Source organism: Neolamprologus brichardi, chromosome 14 (genome assembly GCF_056152115.1).
Source record: "Neolamprologus brichardi isolate AB-2024 chromosome 14, ASM5615211v1, whole genome shotgun sequence".
NCBI classification, from domain to species: domain Eukaryota; kingdom Metazoa; phylum Chordata; class Actinopteri; order Cichliformes; family Cichlidae; genus Neolamprologus; species Neolamprologus brichardi.
Window position 1 is genome coordinate 16,281,221 of NC_142117.1, and position 19,320 is coordinate 16,300,540.

The following is a 19,320-nucleotide window of genomic DNA, read 5'->3' on the forward strand; positions in this document are numbered from 1 at the left end:
ATGGAATACTGGTGCCAAAATTGTCCAGAATTCTTTGTAGAATTCTGCAGGAAAGCCGTCTGGACCTGGAGCCTTGTTATTGGGCATACTTATCAGGGCTTCCTGGAGTTCACCTGGCGTCAGTGGCGAATCCAGTGCTATTGCTTGACTGTCTAGTAATTTTGGAAGAGTTACGTTGTCAAGAAACAAATCAATTTCATTTTTAGACGGGTTTATTTGTGGTGAATATAAAGTTTCATAGAAATCCCTAAAAATGTTGTTTATTCTTCCAGGGTCATATATTGTGTTCCCCGATAAATCTTTAGTAGCACATATAGTTGTTTTTTCTTTATTTATTTTTAACTGGTTTGCTAGAAATCGACCTGATTTGTTACTGTGTTCAAAATTCTGCAAGCGGAGTCTTTGTACAAGGAATTGTGTTTTTCTATTAATAATTTCATTTAATTCTAGTTTTGTTTTGCATATTTTGTTCATTATTTCTTGATCTTGGTGGAACGCGTAGGCTTCTTCTAAGGATTTGATGGTTTTTTCTAATTCCTGAATATTTTTGTTTTCTTCTTTCTTTTTGTGTGATGAGAAAGAAATTATTTTACCTCTCATCACAGCTTTTCCTGCTTCCCATAGAACAGAAGCAGATGTTCCGGGAGTGTCATTAAAGTCTAAATATGAAATCCATTCCTTTTTAAAATATTTAATAAAGTCTTCATCTTTAAGTAGTGATGTGTTAAATCTCCAGTTTTTACTTGGCGTAGTATTATTCTTGTGCATTAGTGTTAAAGATACAGAAGCATGATCGCTGACAGCTATAGGGTGAATCTCAGTGTCTGAAATGTCACTCAGCAGTGAGCTGCTGACCAAAAAATAATCCAGACGAGAGTAGGAGTGATGAACATGTGAGAAGAAAGTATATTCCTTACTGTTGGGGTGAAGGGAGCGCCATGCATCGCAAAGGCCATAGTCGCTCATATACTGTTTGATTATATTTGTGGATTGCCAATTGCGCTGAGTTCCTGTTGTGTTGAGCCTATCCATTTCTTCATTTAGTCCAAGGTTGAGGTCGCCTCCAAGAATGAGTGTGCAATCAAGGTGTTCAGAGAGTGCACTAAAAAATCCGTGGAAGAATGAGGGTTCATCAACATTTGGACCATATATACTTACAATACATAGTTTTTTGTTCAATATTGATAGTTTAATAATTAGGAATCTACCCTCTCGATCTATAACTGTATCGAGTACTGTAAAATTAACATTTTTATGTATTAAAATTGCTACTCCTCTTTGTCTAGAATTATAACAAGCTGCAAACACATTAGGAAACTCAGGTGTTTTAAGTTCGTTTAAACCTGTAACAGGTCTGTGAGTTTCTTGTAATAAAACAACATCTGCCTGTAGTTTTTTAAGCTTTAAGCTGGGTAAAGTGTCTTGCCTAAGGACACAATGACCAGGACAGAGAACCTGGGGATCGAACCGGCGACCTTCTGGTTACAGATGCGCTTCCCAACCCCTTGAGCCACGGTCGTTAAGAAGAGCAACTGGGAAACCTTCAGCTATAGCAGACTGGATCATTGTTATAATGTTAAAATGCTGGCTTTATTTATTTATTAGAATAGTAATGTGTGAAAAGAGAATGTGAATAACAGGAAGCAGCTCAGTGATGCTGTGAGATCTCGGTCAGTGGCTCTAATAGGGTTTCAACTTTTTTGCCCTGAAGACTTAGTGTAGTCATAATGCAAGCACCCACAACCTCCTCAACCAAAATACTACTACTTTTCTCACTACTAGGGTCTTATTGTCTTACTATATTTTGTATTGCAAAAAGTATTTGGGCGTTTTTCAATGTATTCTTTTTCTGCTGACCTTTATTCAGTTGAGTTCAGAGATGACCTCTTTCACTTCCACCCAGCAGTGCTCCACCCTTCAAATGGCATTACTTCTGAGCACTCAGTGCTGTGAGAATGTTGAGCAAAAACACATTTTCACAAAGCCAGCTTCCTGATATTGCTATATTATGCAACGTGAGTCTTATTTTAACTTTTTTGGAACTTTTTGATGACTTTGTGTTTCATTTCCTGATTTTTTTTTTTAAATCTTGGTGATGTCACCAGGCTAAAACGGGAAATCATACCAAAGCTATTTTTCTCCTTCTTGTTTATGGACAACTGTTTTTCTCTTTTCTTCCAAACTTATCTCTCAGTAGTGGAAGTGAAAGATGCTGACTAACTACGGGGTCTTAATGGCAGCAGTTACCACAAGGTTGCAGTTCACGTTTGAGAGGCACTGTGAAGCATGGCACAAAGGGAGGCAGCAATAGTGGCTTTTTATTACAAGAGCTACATATCACTAAAAAACACTTTAACTGTGCTGTAGCTTCTGAGTAGGTTAATTTGTGAATAACATTCTAATATGAGAAACATGTTATGTTACTGTCAAATTATTTTTATGAGTTAAAGAATAAACTCTTTTGTCCTATAAATGCAGGACTGCATTCATTTTCAGGTGTTGAGGTTTTTTGTTAAAATATTAACAAAGGCAGAAATAAGCCATTTTAGCTGGCCTGACACAATCATACACAAACTCCTGACATACACTCCAAAAAAATAACAATTAAATAACAATTATTACTAAAATATCTTAAACCATTTAACTGAAATCAAAGGAAGTTTTATTTCTGGACTTAAGGGACACTGAATACAAAGAACTTGGCAATTTTAACTACAAAACTCCAAATTGACAGGACACACCGATCACAACAAAGAACAGATGAAAACTAGGGGCTTAAATACACACAGGAGGTAAACGGAGCACATATCTGGGAACACAGGCAAACTAATTCTGACGAATGAGCCAAGGAAGCAAAGCCAAACACAAAGCACATGGCACAAGAGATTATCAAAATTAGATCAGAAACAAACAGAGACAGAGACTCAACTTTTACAAACTCAAAGAGTAAACAAACACAGACACGTGATCAGGGCCACAGACGAAGATAAGTACATATTACAAACTAAGAAGAAAAATGAAAATATAAACAGATTACGAACTTGGAATGAAACCATAAACTAGACACAGACTAGGTAAACTTAACACAAAGATCAAGACTGATTGACTACAGGAGACACTAAGGAGACAGAGAGGCATGAGACCAAGACAGACTGGAAACGAAAGTGGAATTAACTAGACCAAGGAACTAAGAACTAGAAACATAAATAAATAAGCTTGGAAGCACATGGGAAAATACTAAACACCAAAGGACTAGGCAATGAAGAGCTAAAGCATAATCACATTATAAATCTAGAAACAAATCAAAAACCCACAAAACTAAAGAACTGGGTTCAAAGCCAGGGATCCTAAAAGGTATATTTACAAAACTAGGAAAGGAAGTTTGCTTTATTAAGAATGAGACACTTTTGTGCATGTGGAAGTGAAAGAGAGAAGCAAGTAAAATGATGACTGGTGCCTAAAACATCAGGTTTAACGTAAAGTAACTTTATTGAACCTTATAATAAGTATAAGTAAGTATACATAAGTATACAAGACAAGTTTTGAGCTACTGATCAATTAGGAATTGTTTCAATTTTACATTCTACGAATGCAGATAAGCCTGGTTAAACAAATCTATTACAAATAAGGTTCTAGGTATCAATTGGTATAATATATAACGGACTGATCAACCTATTATAGACCTATAAAAGTGGTGGGGCATTGCAATTTTTACATGTGCTGCTCTCGGATTCAGTGAGTACATAATCTGAGTTTTTGGAATTTGATCTTGAGGCGTCCAAAACACTCTACATCACATTTTTTTGGTTACTATAGAACAAATCTAGCCGTTAGTAAAGCGCTACTCTCTTTAATGACGCTTTTAATTAAACTGTAGCTCTCTGTATCTCTTTCAGAATGTTTAGAGTCCCACCAGACCTAATTCAAATGCCCAGAATTTTTTTTAAATTTATCTAATTATTGCAAATGTTCTAAATAAATATACAACTGCTTCCCTGTTTGGACATTAAATATTTCTCTTTTTTTGTTTCAAAGCTGATCATTTTTCCTACAGAAGTATTTTCAATAACCACTTTACATTTTGGAAGGTCCTTATCTGGTTAGAAATCTGGCATAGAGCTTGCCTCAAGTATCGTCACATTGTTACATTTATGACAAGGTTAATATGCTTGGTTGCTTATTAAGCATTTTTAAATGTCTGGTAGACTCTTTGAAACTTTAAATATGTCTTATGAGCACTTCTCTGCAGCATTCTCTACTAACTCAGTGCCCAGACACTAACTTTTAGCTTTAAGCCAGTGATAGTATCAGATGTGCATAAATCCCTCAAATGTTTGGAAAAACAAGAGGCCAAGGCAACGTATAGTCTTTCCTTTAGATTTTTTAGTTACTTTAAAAAATATTTATTTTGATGCAAATCAAATTCCCACACTATGGACCTCTGCTTTTTGTTCTCCCTTTGTTTAAAGCTAGGGCTCTGATGATTTCATTGTTTCAGTGGATAACAAGCAACACTATGTAGCCTTTTTTTTTTTTTTTTTTATCAATCAAGCCAAGACATTTGATCATAAATGCTTAAGCCAAAGACTTGTCAATGCAGGGTTGTCTGAAAAGAAAAAAAAAAACCAGTTGGATCGATTAAAAATTATTTATTAGGCTGGTCTCAGTGTGTACAGGTAGAAGAAAACACTTCTAGCTTCCTTAATGAAACAAAGGAGTGCCCCTGGATTCTGTTCTAGGGCCACTGTTATTTATTTTATATATGAATAATCATAATATCACTACAGCAAAGTTTACTTTTTATGCTGATGACATGTTCATATACTCCTCTGCACCCCCACTTAATCAGGTTCTCTGTCATCTCCAGCCAGCATTCAGTGCAGTACAGCATTAACTGTGATTTAAAACGTTTTAAATGTTGACAAAACTAAACAGATCACGATGTTCTCAAATTCAAAATCTAAACCACTGAACCTTTCAGGTATTACAACAGTTCAGGGCTTGTATCTCAGTCAGCACAAGTACTTAGGAATTAAAATTGATGACTCGCTCTCTTTTATAACCCACATTAAGCAACCAGTGAAAAGAAATGAAATTGAAACTGTTCTTTTTTGTAACTTAGAACAAAGTTAAATCTGTTTGGTGAAAAACATATACTATCAAACTCAATCAAATTGAATTCAATATTAATAACACTGAGAACACAAAAGTTTCTTATTGCAAACTAGTCTTTGCATTCAAATAAGTGGGAGGTTATCATGTTTGTGGGATTTGCACATTTCCCACATTTCCTGAAATGGCAGCTAGAGTGCCACCATGATCTTTAGACCACATCCTTCAAACACATCTGTTGATCTGTATTTTAACCTCAGGCAGATTCATTTCAGGTCTCAGCTCAAAATAACTGAATTCTAATTTGTATATTTTTATATTCTTTTCTTACATTGTGCGTACTTGCAGGTGCAAAACACACGAATAAAGTAAATATTACAAATTGTCACATCACTTCTGTGACCTAGGTCATTAGGCCTGTGACCTAATTATTTCTTGTGAAATGAATTTTTTGCAATTAAAACTATTTTTTTTTTAGATTCACCAATTTTGTGACTGCAGTTTCACGCCTACAATGAGGACTCTCAACAGAGATCATGTGCAACTGTGTCTGTGTGGGGTGGGGTGAGAGTATAAAGCTGAGACGCAAACCAGCTCAACAACTTCCTCTCAGTGGTGACAGAGCAACATAACGAGAGGCTGAACATCGGTGAGTTAATACTGAAGTCTAAACTTGATGGTACTACTAAAATTAATTAAAAAGTCAATAAATATTTTTTCTTGATTGAATTGTATTATTTCAGTGAGTTATGAAAATGTTTCTTATACTTCACAGTTGTAAGGAATCATGGATTTCAATGACTATAATTACACATTTCCTGATGATAATTTCACATTTCCTGACATTATTGAGTCTGTGACTCCTGAGATTCAGCCGATCCAGATAGTGGCTCTGGTCATGTACAGCCTTGTGGTCCTGCTGGGTGTGCCTGGAAATGCTGTGGTGGTGTGGGTGACGGGGTTCTGCATGTCCCGCTCTGTCACCTCCCTCTGGTTCCTCAACCTCGCTCTGGCTGATCTTCTGTGCTGCCTCTCCATCCCCTTGCTTATGGTCCCTCTGGTCCACGACGATCACTGGCACTTCGGTCCGCTGGCCTGCATGCTCATCAGAGGCCTGTTTTACCTGGTGATGTACTGCAGCATCCTGCAGCTGGTTGTGATCAGCGTGGATCGTTTGTTGCTGGTCATCAGACCCATCTGGTGTCAGAACCACAGGCGACCCAAACAGGGTGCTTATGGATGTGTTGCTGTGTGGGTCCTGGCCCTGATAGGCAGTATCCCACAGTTTGTGTACGCCAAGCAGATTGAGGCAGGTGACGAGAAGAGAGAGTGTAGGATGGAGTACACTGTAGACAGTGCCTGGCCTGTCTCTGCTTTTCGCTTCCTGATTGGATTCATTATTCCTTTCCTGGTTATTCTAGTTTGTCACTTGGTGGTTTTCCGCAACACACAGAGGAGAATGACACGTAGTCGGACTGGATCCAAGAAAACCCTGAGGGTTGTCATCTCTGTGGTGCTGAGCTTCTTCTTGTGCTGGATACCTCTGCACATCGTGGATTTCCTCATACTGACCACCCCTCGGGGTACTTATGTGAGTCCCAAACTTCACCTGGCACACGTTATAGCGCTCTGCCTGGCTTACTTCAACAGCTGCCTCAACCCTCTGCTCTATGTGTGTCTGGGTCAAAGCTTCAAGGACAGTATGAACCGCTCCCTGCGTAACATCTTCCACTTCATGGGCGAGGAACCGACCACCAAGAAGAGTGTCACTAATGTGGACACCAAGAGCACCAGCAGTGGCAAAGAAATGACAAAAATATAACTTTCTTGCATATGAAGGACTGCTGTAACATAAACATTTCTGTCATGAAGTTTAGCAAAAGACTTTGGCTTGGATTTAAGTCTGTGAACACGAAATACTTTTTTCCAGTGAATTTGGGTGGTAAGTCAAGTCAAATTTCAAGATTTCAAAAGCAGAACTGATAGTTACACTGTAAGGTTTCTGTAAAAATCCATGTCTTACGCAACAAAACTCATGAAAGTTCTATTTTTGGCTGTCACAAAAGAATTACTTCAGAGCATTATGTATATGATGCATTTTCTGACTTTTTGTCATGTTTTAGTATAGTTTGGTAGCAGAAATAAAATACATAGAGATTTGATTACTTTTTCGCAGTGATTATAGAAAAATGCTGATTACATCTTCTTGTATACATGCTGTTTTCATAGACCACAAGAGGCAGACACACTCTAAATGGCTGACACTCAATTTGCTGTAGAACTCTTTGAAAATAAATCAAAACTATTAATACCAGTTATAATTGCTATTAACAGTTATGATTTTCAGTTATATATCTCTTTTAAGCCCCAGTATGTTTCAGAGCCATAGATCCTGCATAGGTGCTTAGATTCTATTAATAGCTGGTGGTTGGTCCTTTGCTACATTTTGCTAAATCTAAAATCAGGAATCTTGGAGTAGTTTTTGACTTTTGTTTTCACTTTGAATGTTCATCTCAAATGTCTGCTTACGAAACAAGTGAAGTCCCATTGTGTGACGCTCTGAACTAAATGTGTTTTTCATGCATTTTTTTCATTATGTGTGGATTATTAAAATCCATTGTTCACTCCTGAACACTCCAGGTTGTTCTGAACACTGCTGCAAGGCTTCTGACTAAATCTTCCAGGTACTCTCATGTCCCACTGTTGCTGACCCAGCTGCACTGGGTCGTCATTAAATTCAGTCTCCACTTTAAGATTCAAATTTTGACCACGGACAAGCACCAGCATACATTAGTGAACTTTTACATCCATACGTCCCCAGCAGGTCGTGTGATCACCTCCTGATCACCTGGAGATACTGGTTGTGCATTACATGAGGCACTAAATGGAATGAGAGCTATTTGTAACAGTGGCCCCCAGACTCTATAACTCTGTAACTCTCTACCTTATGGTCATCACAATGACTTGGTGGTCTCTTTCAAAGAACAGCTGATAAAATTTTTTATTTTTTTAAAGCTTGAGTTTGTGATGTTTATCTTGAAAGTTGATGTAAAAAAAAATGTACATATATGTACTTATATTTCTATCTATATGATGGAGGTATTTTGAGGCAAAGAGACTAGAAAGAGACAAGAGCTACGATAAATAGTCAAATCTGGGGTTTGACCATCATTACATAACTATTAATATTGTTTACCATTACATATAGTTTGCTATTACATATCAAGGCTCAATACACACTATTGGCTGTATAGATACTTTCATACTATACTCAACAGCGAGAGTTGGTCATGAACTGCAAATCCATCCATCCATGCTCTCATCCTACAGTGGATTACCAGTCCTTCACAAGGTTAAAGCAAAGAGCTTAACATCACATGGGGGGAAAATGTATTCTTGAAAGTTTTCAATCAGGATTTCTGCATTTCTAACTTTTAACATATAAAACAGAACCTTAATTTTTGCATTATATGAAATATTAAGAATATATTAACCTTCATTTTGCTCGTTAACACATTGTCTTTTTTGATTTAAGAATAAACAAAAAAGTGCTAAAATATCAAAACTGAGTGAAATGCTTTCTTTATTTACAAACTACAGTTGTTCCAAACAAGGCCACATATTTATTTACAGTGTCTAGGTCCCAGTGTTTCAGGGAATCTGTGAGTTTAAACATGCATGCATGAATGTACACAGGCCCCTTAGTGTGGCCTCTAATAAATCCATCCCTGACACATGGATGTCTGGTTCTTTATGCTCACTGGCTGCAGAGGAGAGGTAGTAAGAAGTTCACTGCAGTGAATCCAGGACATACTAAGAGGAGCTCAGTAACAGCTGGATATGCAGAGGTGTGTGCATTGATTCCCTGCTGAGAGACTCACAGTTGGTGCAGGATTTTTGAGTCTGCAGGAAACCAAATTTAAACATGGTTATTCAGTTAAGTTTTAACACTTATACCACATTTCTAAATCGTTCCCTTGACTTTCTTACAGAGGATTGTGAATTTGTAGGAATAGGGAGATATTCATTAGCACAATTCTAGTGGATTAATCCAACATTTCAAGTGCACTGCAAAGTTTAGTTGTAGATTTTCTGCTAATATGTCGATTTTTGCTTGCGTTTGAATGCAGTTTAGCACAAAGAATTCAAAGAAATTCCTGTTTACTTTATGACTTTCAGCAAAAAGCATAATCTTTAAAAAAGACCAGGTTATTATGAAATCTGAACACAGCAAATTTACCTAGTATGTTTTAAGGCCTGTATCACAAAGATTTGATATAGTTTTTCGACTAATAATGCGACTTGGTGAAAATATCAGTAATACATTAATTAACCACAATTGTCTGATGAGAGCAAATGAAACAGAGAAAAAACTGCCAGCATATTCAGTCACTCCGCTTCTAGGTGGTACATGTCATTTGGTATCAGTTGTCATCCATTAGAGCAGTATACTGCCCATTAGTCTTGTGTCTGATGTGTCTTGTGTCTTGTTGTCAACTGGAAGATACATTTAACCAGATAGTACAAATGAAAGATCTTTGAATAGATCATTATTCATGCCAATACATGTAAAGGAATCTCACTATGACATATTGACATATTGAATATAAAGATGGGATGTGATATTTGACATAGGATTTGGTGCCAAGTACGTTACTGACGAGTATGTGTTTAAAACTAGTTTGACAATTTTCTCATACAGTAGTCATGACCTTAAGCGACCCTGAGCGGAATCTGAGAATCTTCTTCTTCAGAGCGTGGGAAGCTTTTATCTTGACAAAGGCTTTTGGTTGAGATGGGGTATTGGCAGTGGCTTGTGGTGAAGGAGAGGATGAAGAAGAGGTAGAAGCGAGGCGGGGTGGCAGCTGCTGGGGCCACACCAGCCCCCCGCTCTCATCGGAGTCGCTGGATAGTGAGCTGGAGGCTGGAGAATATACCTCGCTCATGCTAGACTCGGACTCTGCGGGGGCAGCACCACCGTAGCTCTCCTCCCCCTGACAGAGAGGTGCACTTTCCTGAAAGTCCTGCTGCCAGTGCTTGGTGTGCTGCTGTTGGTGGTAGTTCTGGGGTTGGGAATGGGAACAAGAAGGGCCGTGGCGAACTTTTCGAGGTGGTCGTCTGTGTACCTGCCCTGCTTGGACTTCCCCCTCATCTTGGCTGAGCTCCAGGTTAGATCGCCAGCGTCGGCTCTCGTTGTGGCCGTTGTTGACCACCTGGTGTCCTACAACCTGGTTTTGATTGTGAGGCAGTGTATGAGGATCACCTCTGCCTTGGGGCCTCTCTGTGGTGCTGTACCTCCTCTCTGGAAGCACCCGCTGACCCAGGAGGCTGTTTTCAGACTGGGATCTATTGGTTTTACTGCTCGACTTCTTGGATCTCTGTCTCTCGCTGTGATTTTTCTTAGATGCTCTGTACTTGAGGTGATCAGGAGATGTGAAAACTTGGTTGGACTTTGGCTGCTCTTGGTTGTAATGTCTTGGGGAGCACAGAGGGGCATGACAGGCTTGTCCAGGAATATACTGAGCACTTACTAAACTGTGCATGTGAAGAATAGGGGGCTGTGGATGTAGATAATGATGGGGGGATGGGGGTTCACAACAAAGGTCAAGAGCCCCAACTCCACAGTTATGGTCCAGTGAGGGCGGAGGGGATGGTAGCCTTCCACCCAGGGAAATTAGATTGGGCTGGGGGTAGGGCAGAGCTAAATAACAGTCCTCCTCCAAAGATGGGGCCTCCCCACCACAGGCCTCTCGCTCCAGGTCACAACCCCATCCCTGGCCATTAGGATTTGTAGAAAGGTCACCATGGGGCTGAAGATGAGGATCAGAAGGGCGGTGTTCTGTGGTTAAAGAAGGAGTTATCCTGTGTAGGGAGCTGTGTCCAGAGCCACTGCAGTATGGGGGGTCAGGGCTAAGAGTGGTGCGAGGCTGACAAGGTCTTGGTGTGAGGGTATGGCGTTGGATGAGACTCAGGATGTAACCCTCTACCTTCAAAGCCAGCTGATAGTCCTCTTCAGTGACCTGATCCTCTTCAGGTTGCTGCTCCCAGCCACCATTGTCTCCACTGGGGTCCCACTGCCAGGAGTCCACGGCAGTGCCCTCCTCAGCAATACCCTCAAGAGGTGGGTAGGGGGCAGAGAAAGAGCGGGGTAGCGTGGTGCGTAGAAGTGGTGCATCAAATTCTCCATCCAGCATAAGGGGGTCTCCTGATTGCAGAGAGAAATATTGAGAAATAAGTGAAGTAGTAAGTAAAATCATCCTGAATGCATCATTACGAGGTGATCAATAAAAGTTCTAATAGTTAAACAGTAATAAATAATCTCAAAACTAAGAGTCTGCAGCCATGCCACTCTCAGTCTGTTCCCATACATTTGCAATATTAGCATTTAACAAAAAGACAAATAACAGAATTGAACTTGTTATTAGGCTGGGTCTGACGCATCGTCATCTTTGACCTAAAAAGATGGTAATCAGAACAGAGCCAAACTCCAGTCTACAGAAAACCCTAAAATAAAAAGAATAAGTCTTCCAATGTTTATTAAGCCTCTTTCACATAAAGACAGTTGACTAAGAGTCTGCTGTTTTCTCATGCTAATATGCAAAGAGTATGTGCTAATATGTTAATCATTTTACTTCAACAAGAGCACATATGCAGGTTTCACAATATCTCAAATCTTCCACGTCTGATAGTCTTGCTTACCCACAGACTTTGGCCTGTCACTGGTGTAAGCCCAGGAGGAGACACTCTCTGTGGGCTCAGTGGTACAAGATTTTCCTTTTGGTGACTGACCTTCACTTGATTCATAGAAACCTAGGACACAGTGTAATTAGTGTAATTAATTCATTGCAATTTTAATGATTTCTTTGAACTGTTTTTTTTTTTTCAGGGTGGAATGATTGCACAGCATGCATCCTAAATGACTCGGTTTGGGATTTTCTTGAATGTACACAGGGTCAAAAGGATACATACAGGCTCATATATGCACATATATGCACAGTCACTTAAATCTTTTAATAAGTGATGCTGAAGGTTCTGCAATGTCTTTTAATTGAACAACAACAAAGCATATTAACTTCTAATTAGTGAGAGGTTAACAGGCCTTATATTGTACAATCATTTTACTCTGGAAAAAGAAGGGTTCAAAGAAATCTTTAAAATCCTCAAATTACCATAACATTCACACAGATTATGAGTCTATGTAAACTTCTGATCATAACTGAAGAGAATTAACCACATCCCACGCATATCTTTGGACGGTGGGAGGAGAACCCACACACAAAGGCCTCAAACTGGACTCAAACCCAGGACCTTCTTGCTGTGAGGCAAAGGCACCAATAAAAAAAGAAAGGCTCATCTCATCTCTTATAACTCATTCCACTCCTCAAAAAATATGAAGTTTCTCACTGCATTTCACAAATAGGCCACAGATTAAAATCACAAACAACTGGAGCATAAAGGAACAATAAGAGCAGAGACTCAAACATGAAATACAAAGAACACAAGTTTCGTTCAGCTGAGCAACACTCTGGAAAAAAACAACTTCATTTACTGAAAAAAGGGAATTATATAGTGTGTTTTCACTTTGATTTAACTGCCTTGCAGAAATAAGTACCAGAACTCGGTCGACTGTTGCCAGTTTCTCCTTGGGCTCTGTCACAACAGTCATCAGCAGCGTCGATCCTCAGCTCTCCCACCTGCTGTTCCAGCGTTTGCATTAGACTCCATGGGGAGCTCTGAAGAGCACTCTGAAAAACAGACAAACATGCATTCAGACTATTTTCTTGTGGTCTGTAACTGGTTGAACTGATGGGAAAATAACTGTTAAGTAGACAGTACGAAGCAAAAATGATTGATTTTAGGAACAAAGCAAAAAAACAAAAAAAATTCCAGCAGTGTTTGTAGTTTAATGAGTGCTTTCTGGATATGCTAATGGCAGAAGCACAGCTGTGAATCGTTCGCAGCTTGTTCCTCCAGCTGCAACATTGTTCCTAATTTATAATGCCTGAAAATATTAAAACCAATAAATCAAAATAACAAAGCCAAAACTCTGATGCAGAAGTGTGCAAAATCGAAACGTGGCCATCACATGACCATCATTTATAAAAGCAGGCTTACTGAAGAGGCAGCCGGTTGAAACATGAATAATTCATAGCACTGTGAAGGAGGGGGAAGAGGGAGGGTGGGGTGGACACACACACACACGTGCTTGCAGACACTCACGAGCCAGATATACAAATAATTGCTCATTTAGCTCAAACCAGCAACAAATGAGACTGGGTATATGTTAAACATATGTTAAAGTCCCCCCAAAACAAATAAATAAATAACGCTGTCGTTCTCACGCTTGTGTGTTTACCATTTGGAAGCCCACCCCGTTACCTCACACAGCCTTCCTCAAACCACTACAATCACCCACCCTCCCATTTACCCATCTGTTTGTGGTAAAACCGAGTAATTAAACATGCTGGTTCATCCAGCCTGATCATTTTTTGCTGGTGTCATATTGACAGCATGTGACACACACACTTAACATGGGCACGCATTTCCATGCCCGCCTACCTGAATGGGTTAACACAAGTGCACAGACAGCTCTGTTTGCAAGACTTTAGAGGACATTAAATGGACTTTGATTCACTGCCTGCGGGCTATCTTTCATTATGACAGCTAGCTGTCACAACCTAACCCTTCCTTGTTGCACTTGTGAGGAAGACAAGTACCCAGAATCTGAGTCTATAAACAAACTGTGTCAGCAACGTGAGTAATACCTTCTCTGATACACGCAGACCTAATACAGGCATTTTAGATGGCTGGATTTAATATGACTGACACGCAACGCTCGTTAAGAGACTTCATTACCAGGCGATTGAGCGTGCCCTCATAACAAGGTGACACTTTTCCCATTACACACTTCTCACGACAGACAACTCCTTCCTGAGCTCTGTCATTGTCGACACATGTAGCTGGATGACATGCAGAGAAGCTCGTTAGAAATCCTCTAAGAATGCACTTTATTATTAACAGACAACAGATAAAGATAATGCAGAATACTGAATAAATAAATACGTAAATAAATAAATACATAAATAAATAATATCAGAGAATCAACACAGCATCAAAGCAGGGATTTGTTTATTTGGGTGGTGCTGGAACAAAGTGGCTTTTAAGCTGTGCTGTGCACCACTTTGGGACTTGAAGCCTTCATCCATGAGGAAGAAGCGCACACTCACTATGCAAAGGTGTAAGTCATCAAGTACAACTGAACCAGCCAACCACTGTAAATGCCTGGCTATACAGGGATGGTAGGTTCAGCTGTTGCTCATCAATCAGCCACAGATTGCTCTAAAAGACTTCTGATTAAAATGTAATGAATTGTAGCTGACGAAAAGTCACCCAACGTAATCGAACATAAGAACTTTAAAAGTGTTTAAGTATTGTGGCATTTTCTACTCCTCTATGTGGTCTATAAACAAACTGCATTAGGGTCAAATACATGCTCATTTAATCTTAAAATCTCAGGCCGTTTTTACAAATGTTTTCACCACAACTGATCTAACGGTAGTCATTCATTTGCAAAACATTCCCTGTAACATTTTGTGCAAGCGACATAGTGGCATGCTAACATCAAATTAAAAAGATCAACAAATAGACATGATCATTCTTTTTGTGTTACAGTGCTGTTATTATCTATTCAGAACAGTAATGTGTGAAAAGACAATGTTTATAACAGGAAGTGGCTCAATGTTTCTGAGAGATCTCTGTCAGTGCCTTTAGGCTCTAACTCCACTGTCCTGCAGACTTAATGCAATCATAACGGAAGCACAGACAACCTCTTCACCCCAAATACTGTCACCTCTTTTGTCTCTGCTAGCGGCCTTATTGTCTTACTATAAACAAAGCGCTAGCATCACTATATCAATACTGTTTTGTATGGCAGAAACGTTGGGTGCTGGTTTGTGGTAAAGAAACGCTGAGAGGAGGGGAGGCTATTGGAAATCAATAAATCAATGATGCTATTTCAGAGTGGTAACTGACTGCCATCTAATTGTGGACATATGCACAAACACTGTAGAAGCCACAGGGCTGGATATTAATTTATAACAAAAAAACAACAACAAATCTCTGTGGATGAACAAACCATTTGGTTTATACTGTGACATTTTGCTTTGACTGCACTCTGTTATTACAGGTCTCACACTGGTTCCCAGACATGCTGCACACTGTATTATTGCTTCTTTTTTTTTTTTTTACTGCATCCTGCAGGCTGCTGGGGGATGGGGGAGATGAAGAACACTGTGCAGCCAGTCTCACTTATAGCCATTAAGCTGCTGTGGCTGTACAACACATCAGGACCACCTGTTCTCTCAGTGAAAAACACTGAGCAGCAGGTGAGGCCAGGTGAAACCAGGAACATGAACAGTGACTGGGCAAATATTCCTGTCATTAGCTACTGCGCTTTAGTATGTATGCAGAACGTGATGCTGCAGAGTTTAATAATAGTGGATTGTCTATGTTGATATAGAAAGATACATTCAAATTCAGTCACACATTGGGTTTTGCTGCAAGACAACAGAGAAGCAGGCAAAAGTGTCTCTGTATTTTTTTTTAGAAAGGACCAATGACCAGTGAAGGCCGGTGGGTCTTTGAAACAATATTGCCAGGATAAAGAAATCTATTGAACAGAGAGCACAAAGCATGCAGGCTCACTGCTGGACTCTCTATAATTAAAGCTATGTTGTGACTGGATCCACAGTGGGAGGCCGGAAACACACACACACACACACATGCACAGCACATGCACAAACACAGGGCACCCTGCCCCCCGTGTTTGCTCAGCTACTGATCTCTTATTTCTTCAGAGCACGTGGACACATTCTAAATGATTTGTTTTAGTTTGGTAAAATATATTCAGTGATTTTGGGAGGAAGTTCTTCACACGCACACAAAGAGTTTATCCATTGCATTGTGAATAGTATTAATTAGTTTCCTCTGAATCTGTTCAGTGTGCGCAGTGGCTCGTAGGCACAGCAGCAGGGTGCATGGCCTGCAAAGGGAATCCTTAAAGAAAGACTTGAAACAGGCTGTGCTCATGTGACTGAAAATTGCATAACTAAATGAGAGTTGATCTCAAAGTGCGCTTGTATCATAATGTTTGCACGTGTGTATCGTCTGTGTGCATATAATTTGTATGTTTTCTGAAGCTTATTTGCTAGAACGGCTGTGTACACAAAGAAACCAAAGAGCACAAACAAAAACCGGTTGAGGTTTTTGTTTGTGCGCCAGAACAAAGCGCAGTAAACCATCATGCGAGTGATCAGTCACTGCTGAGCAGACTATACGTTCACTAATGATGCGCTGCTGTCTTAAAACAAGGACACACACAGCCTGATTGATGATGAGCCAGCAGTTCAGCAAAGACACAAAACAATAGCAAAATCCACTGTAGATACAAACACACAATCCTGTAGAATGCAAAGATTTTTTTTCTATGTGCCCAAACATGCAATAATTAAAAATGTGGTTTAAATCCCCTAGGCCAATTAATATTCTTCAGAGGAGATTAAATAACATTTCAGAGCACATATTCTCCCCTAAAATCAAACACTTCTCCGCTGATGGATGTATGTGTGCCACATTCATACAAAATTCATATAATCCCTTCCACTCTCTCCAAAAACACACAGCAGGGAAGCTGAGAGGGAGGTCAGAGATTCGTGCTTTCCCAGCTGCTGTCTGGCGTCCCACAGCTGTCAACACCTTCAACACCACATACTGTATGAAGAAGGGGGAAAAGAAGAAAAAAAAATTGCATCTCTCAGCCTGTTTGTTGCCACATTCATGTTCAAGGCACACACGCTGTCAGTCTCATGGGTCAGTTGTTTCTATGTCACACCGTGAACTATACATTTTGCAGACTTTAACCTACACGCGAAATGAGATTGGGGATTTGGCTCGGACGCAGATGGTGACCTGATATCACGAAGACTCAATTTGAGGCTTCAATTAGAGTCCTGTCGGGTCCAAATATTCTCCCAGGACTTTCCCGTGTAATTACTCACACGCTTGGATGAGCGCAACAGTTAATAAACATCGATCCAAAGGCGGATTGCGCAGAAATGAAAACGGGGAAATTATGCGCCCTTGTGAGGAAACTCGTGTCACTCCTTCACTCGCCTTCACTCGTCACTCTCCAGCTGATGTGGAGACTGGATGAAATGCGCTGGCAGCTACTACAGCACCGGATGTGAGCGTAACTGCGCGTGGCACTCTCGAAAAACTCACTTTATGATGATCGTTAATTAATTAATTTATTTTTTAACAGAAAATAATATCATGTCATATTTCTAAAGCCAGTGCGGAGAGCCACCTATGTGCGCCTTTTCCTCTCACTGGGGCCTCGATCACCATCATTAGTATTCTGCTCCATATGCGCCTATTGTTAGGGCCCCGGCGGAGGAGGAGGAGAAGAAGGAAGGGAGGGTGGAGATGTGAAGAGGAGGAGGCTGATTTAATTTCTCCCTTTTTTCCACCCTCTTTAATAATGCCATGCTTTTGTAGTAATGTTGAGACAACACCAGAAGTTAAAACAGAATTAAACCTCACCGAGACATAAAAACTTGGGCAAAAAAAGAGAGAAAGTGAAGAAGAACCGTTTTCAGCGCAGATAAGTGCTCACTGGTGCGTGAAACTCCCCGTGTGAACCGCTGATGTAATGCTGTTAGTGAAACTTCTATTTGCCGTTATAGAACCAGTTTTAACCCCCCCTCCCCGCCCGTTTTACTCTGGCAACATATCGGTCTTATTTTGCTTGAGCGTCACGTAAATAAAAAAAACAAAACAACATTCCATCAATTACACGGATGCTAATGTTCACATAAAAACGTTAGCTCCACCAGCAACAAAAAAGCAAGAGGAATAATTCATCCATTTATGATGTGCGGAGAGTACAAATGAGAGCTTGTTAAGTGGAATATAAAAGTCTAGGTGGAGGGAACAATGGGCCATTAAATAGTCGGTCTGTGGCACAAACGGCGGCTGCTCCACCCCCTGATTTCGTTCCCCAGGGGCATAAATCTCAGCCAAAAAGCAGAGTAACGCATTACACCCTTTCAAACAGAGACCCTATTAATCAAGTTGAGTAACTTTTTTCACTTTGCAGCTAGACTTCACAGCAGCACAAAAGGCGCTGCCCAAACTAGAAGACCATCCAGCGGTCAAGCGGGTTTCAATGAGTCTAAGCTGAAGGCTATTAGATATTCAAAAGTATGTAGAGTTGTGATACATGACAGGGGTATAAGGTGGAGTTCTTTTATCACAGGGTGGGGTAATGCGGGAGGGCTGGAATGCAAACATACAGTGCAGTAAAAGGCTCAACACAAACTTCTTACCAGCTGACGTCTCAGTGTCAAGTTTTCCTGGCCCCAGCTGCTGAAACATCTCAGCTCTCCTCTGGAGCTTTCCTGGGCAAGCGGGTCTCCGAGAGCCAGCGCCCCCAGAACCAGACACTCCTGCCGCTGTCTGCGGAGCTCCAGTTCGCATAGCCCGGCCAAACACGCCTCCAAGCGCTCTTTGGTTCGACTGCGTTCCACAGTTACGGGATACGAGAAGGCACGATGCATGCCTCTCAGATCCAGGAATTATGTGCAATGAAAGCTACTTAGTTCCCTTGTATTGTAGTTTGCGCTCTCCAGTTGACCCAAATTTACGAGGGCAAGCGCAGGCTATAAAGGGCCATGCTGTATCCCATTCCTTGTGATAGTATGGTTGCATTGGAGCTGCATGGTTCTCCAGACTGTCTATCCGCTATACATTTTCTATTTCGCAGCTGTCAAACGGCAGGAACAGAGCTCCGCCCTCTGCGACCAGCCAAAGCGAAAAAGTGGGGCTCGAGCCATCCGCCCCTTTGTAAATCCACTCTCAGCCTTCATTGGACACGAGGGGCTGGCGGGGTGATGCGCGTAAACGATGTCCCATCCCCCTTGATTCATGACAGCGAGGCGTCGACCTCACCCATCTTCCCATCATGGACCTACACTAATGTAATTCTTCAGGAGGCAGTAAAACGCATGAAGCAATTTAACGTCGCCAACGGAGAAATGAATTAAACAACGACAAGACAGAAAAAAAGGACATCAAGTGAAGAGGATCCAATAATCTGATCGTCACATATCTTTTCACCAACATCTAGTTTGTATTGATCTACCTCATCTC

The 19,320-nt window shown here is 40.5% G+C and overlaps 2 protein-coding genes across 4 annotated transcripts; one reads left to right on the forward strand and one right to left on the reverse strand.

Moving 5' to 3' along the window:
* Nucleotides 1-5,709: 5,709 nt before the first annotated feature.
* On the forward strand, nt 5,710-8,677 carry LOC102777784 (C5a anaphylatoxin chemotactic receptor 1-like). The gene is made up of 2 exons (XM_006804621.3): nt 5,710-5,761; nt 5,888-8,677. Exon 2 carries the CDS (start codon nt 5,900-5,902, stop codon nt 6,932-6,934), a length of 1,035 nt encoding a protein of 344 aa, XP_006804684.2. The 5' UTR covers nt 5,710-5,761; nt 5,888-5,899; the 3' UTR covers nt 6,935-8,677.
* On the reverse strand, nt 8,141-18,969 carry LOC102778074 (dapper homolog 3-like). Of its 3 annotated transcripts, none has more exons than XM_006804622.3 (4): nt 18,498-18,969; nt 12,725-12,857; nt 11,812-11,922; nt 8,141-11,317 (listed from the first exon to the last, which is right to left on the reverse strand). In XM_006804622.3, exons 1-4 carry the CDS (start codon nt 18,726-18,728, stop codon nt 9,807-9,809), a joined length of 1,986 nt encoding a protein of 661 aa, XP_006804685.1. In that variant the 5' UTR covers nt 18,729-18,969; the 3' UTR covers nt 8,141-9,806. The 3 variants fall into 3 exon arrangements, with proteins under 3 accessions (XP_006804685.1, XP_035769737.1, XP_035769736.1); XM_035913844.2 differs by having other exon boundaries at nt 12,694-12,857; nt 18,498-18,626; XM_035913843.2 differs by lacking the exon at nt 11,812-11,922.
* Between the last annotated feature and the right edge of the window lie 351 nt (nt 18,970-19,320).

Excerpts from the sequence above, each read along its gene's own strand:
- LOC102778074 (XM_006804622.3), bottom strand. The coding sequence starts at position 18,728 with ATGCATCGTGCCTTCTCGTATCCCGTAACTGTGGAACGCAGTCGAACC. Across the intron at positions 12,858-18,497 it reads TGACACTGAGACGTCAGCTG|AGTGCTCTTCAGAGCTCCCC; the intron begins GTAAGAAGTTTG and ends TCTGTTTTTCAG. Across the intron at positions 11,318-11,811 it reads TGACAGGCCAAAGTCTGTGG|GAGACCCCCTTATGCTGGAT; the intron begins GTAAGCAAGACT and ends CTCTGCAATCAG.
- LOC102777784 (XM_006804621.3), top strand. The coding sequence starts at position 5,900 with ATGGATTTCAATGACTATAATTACACATTTCCTGATGATAATTTCACA.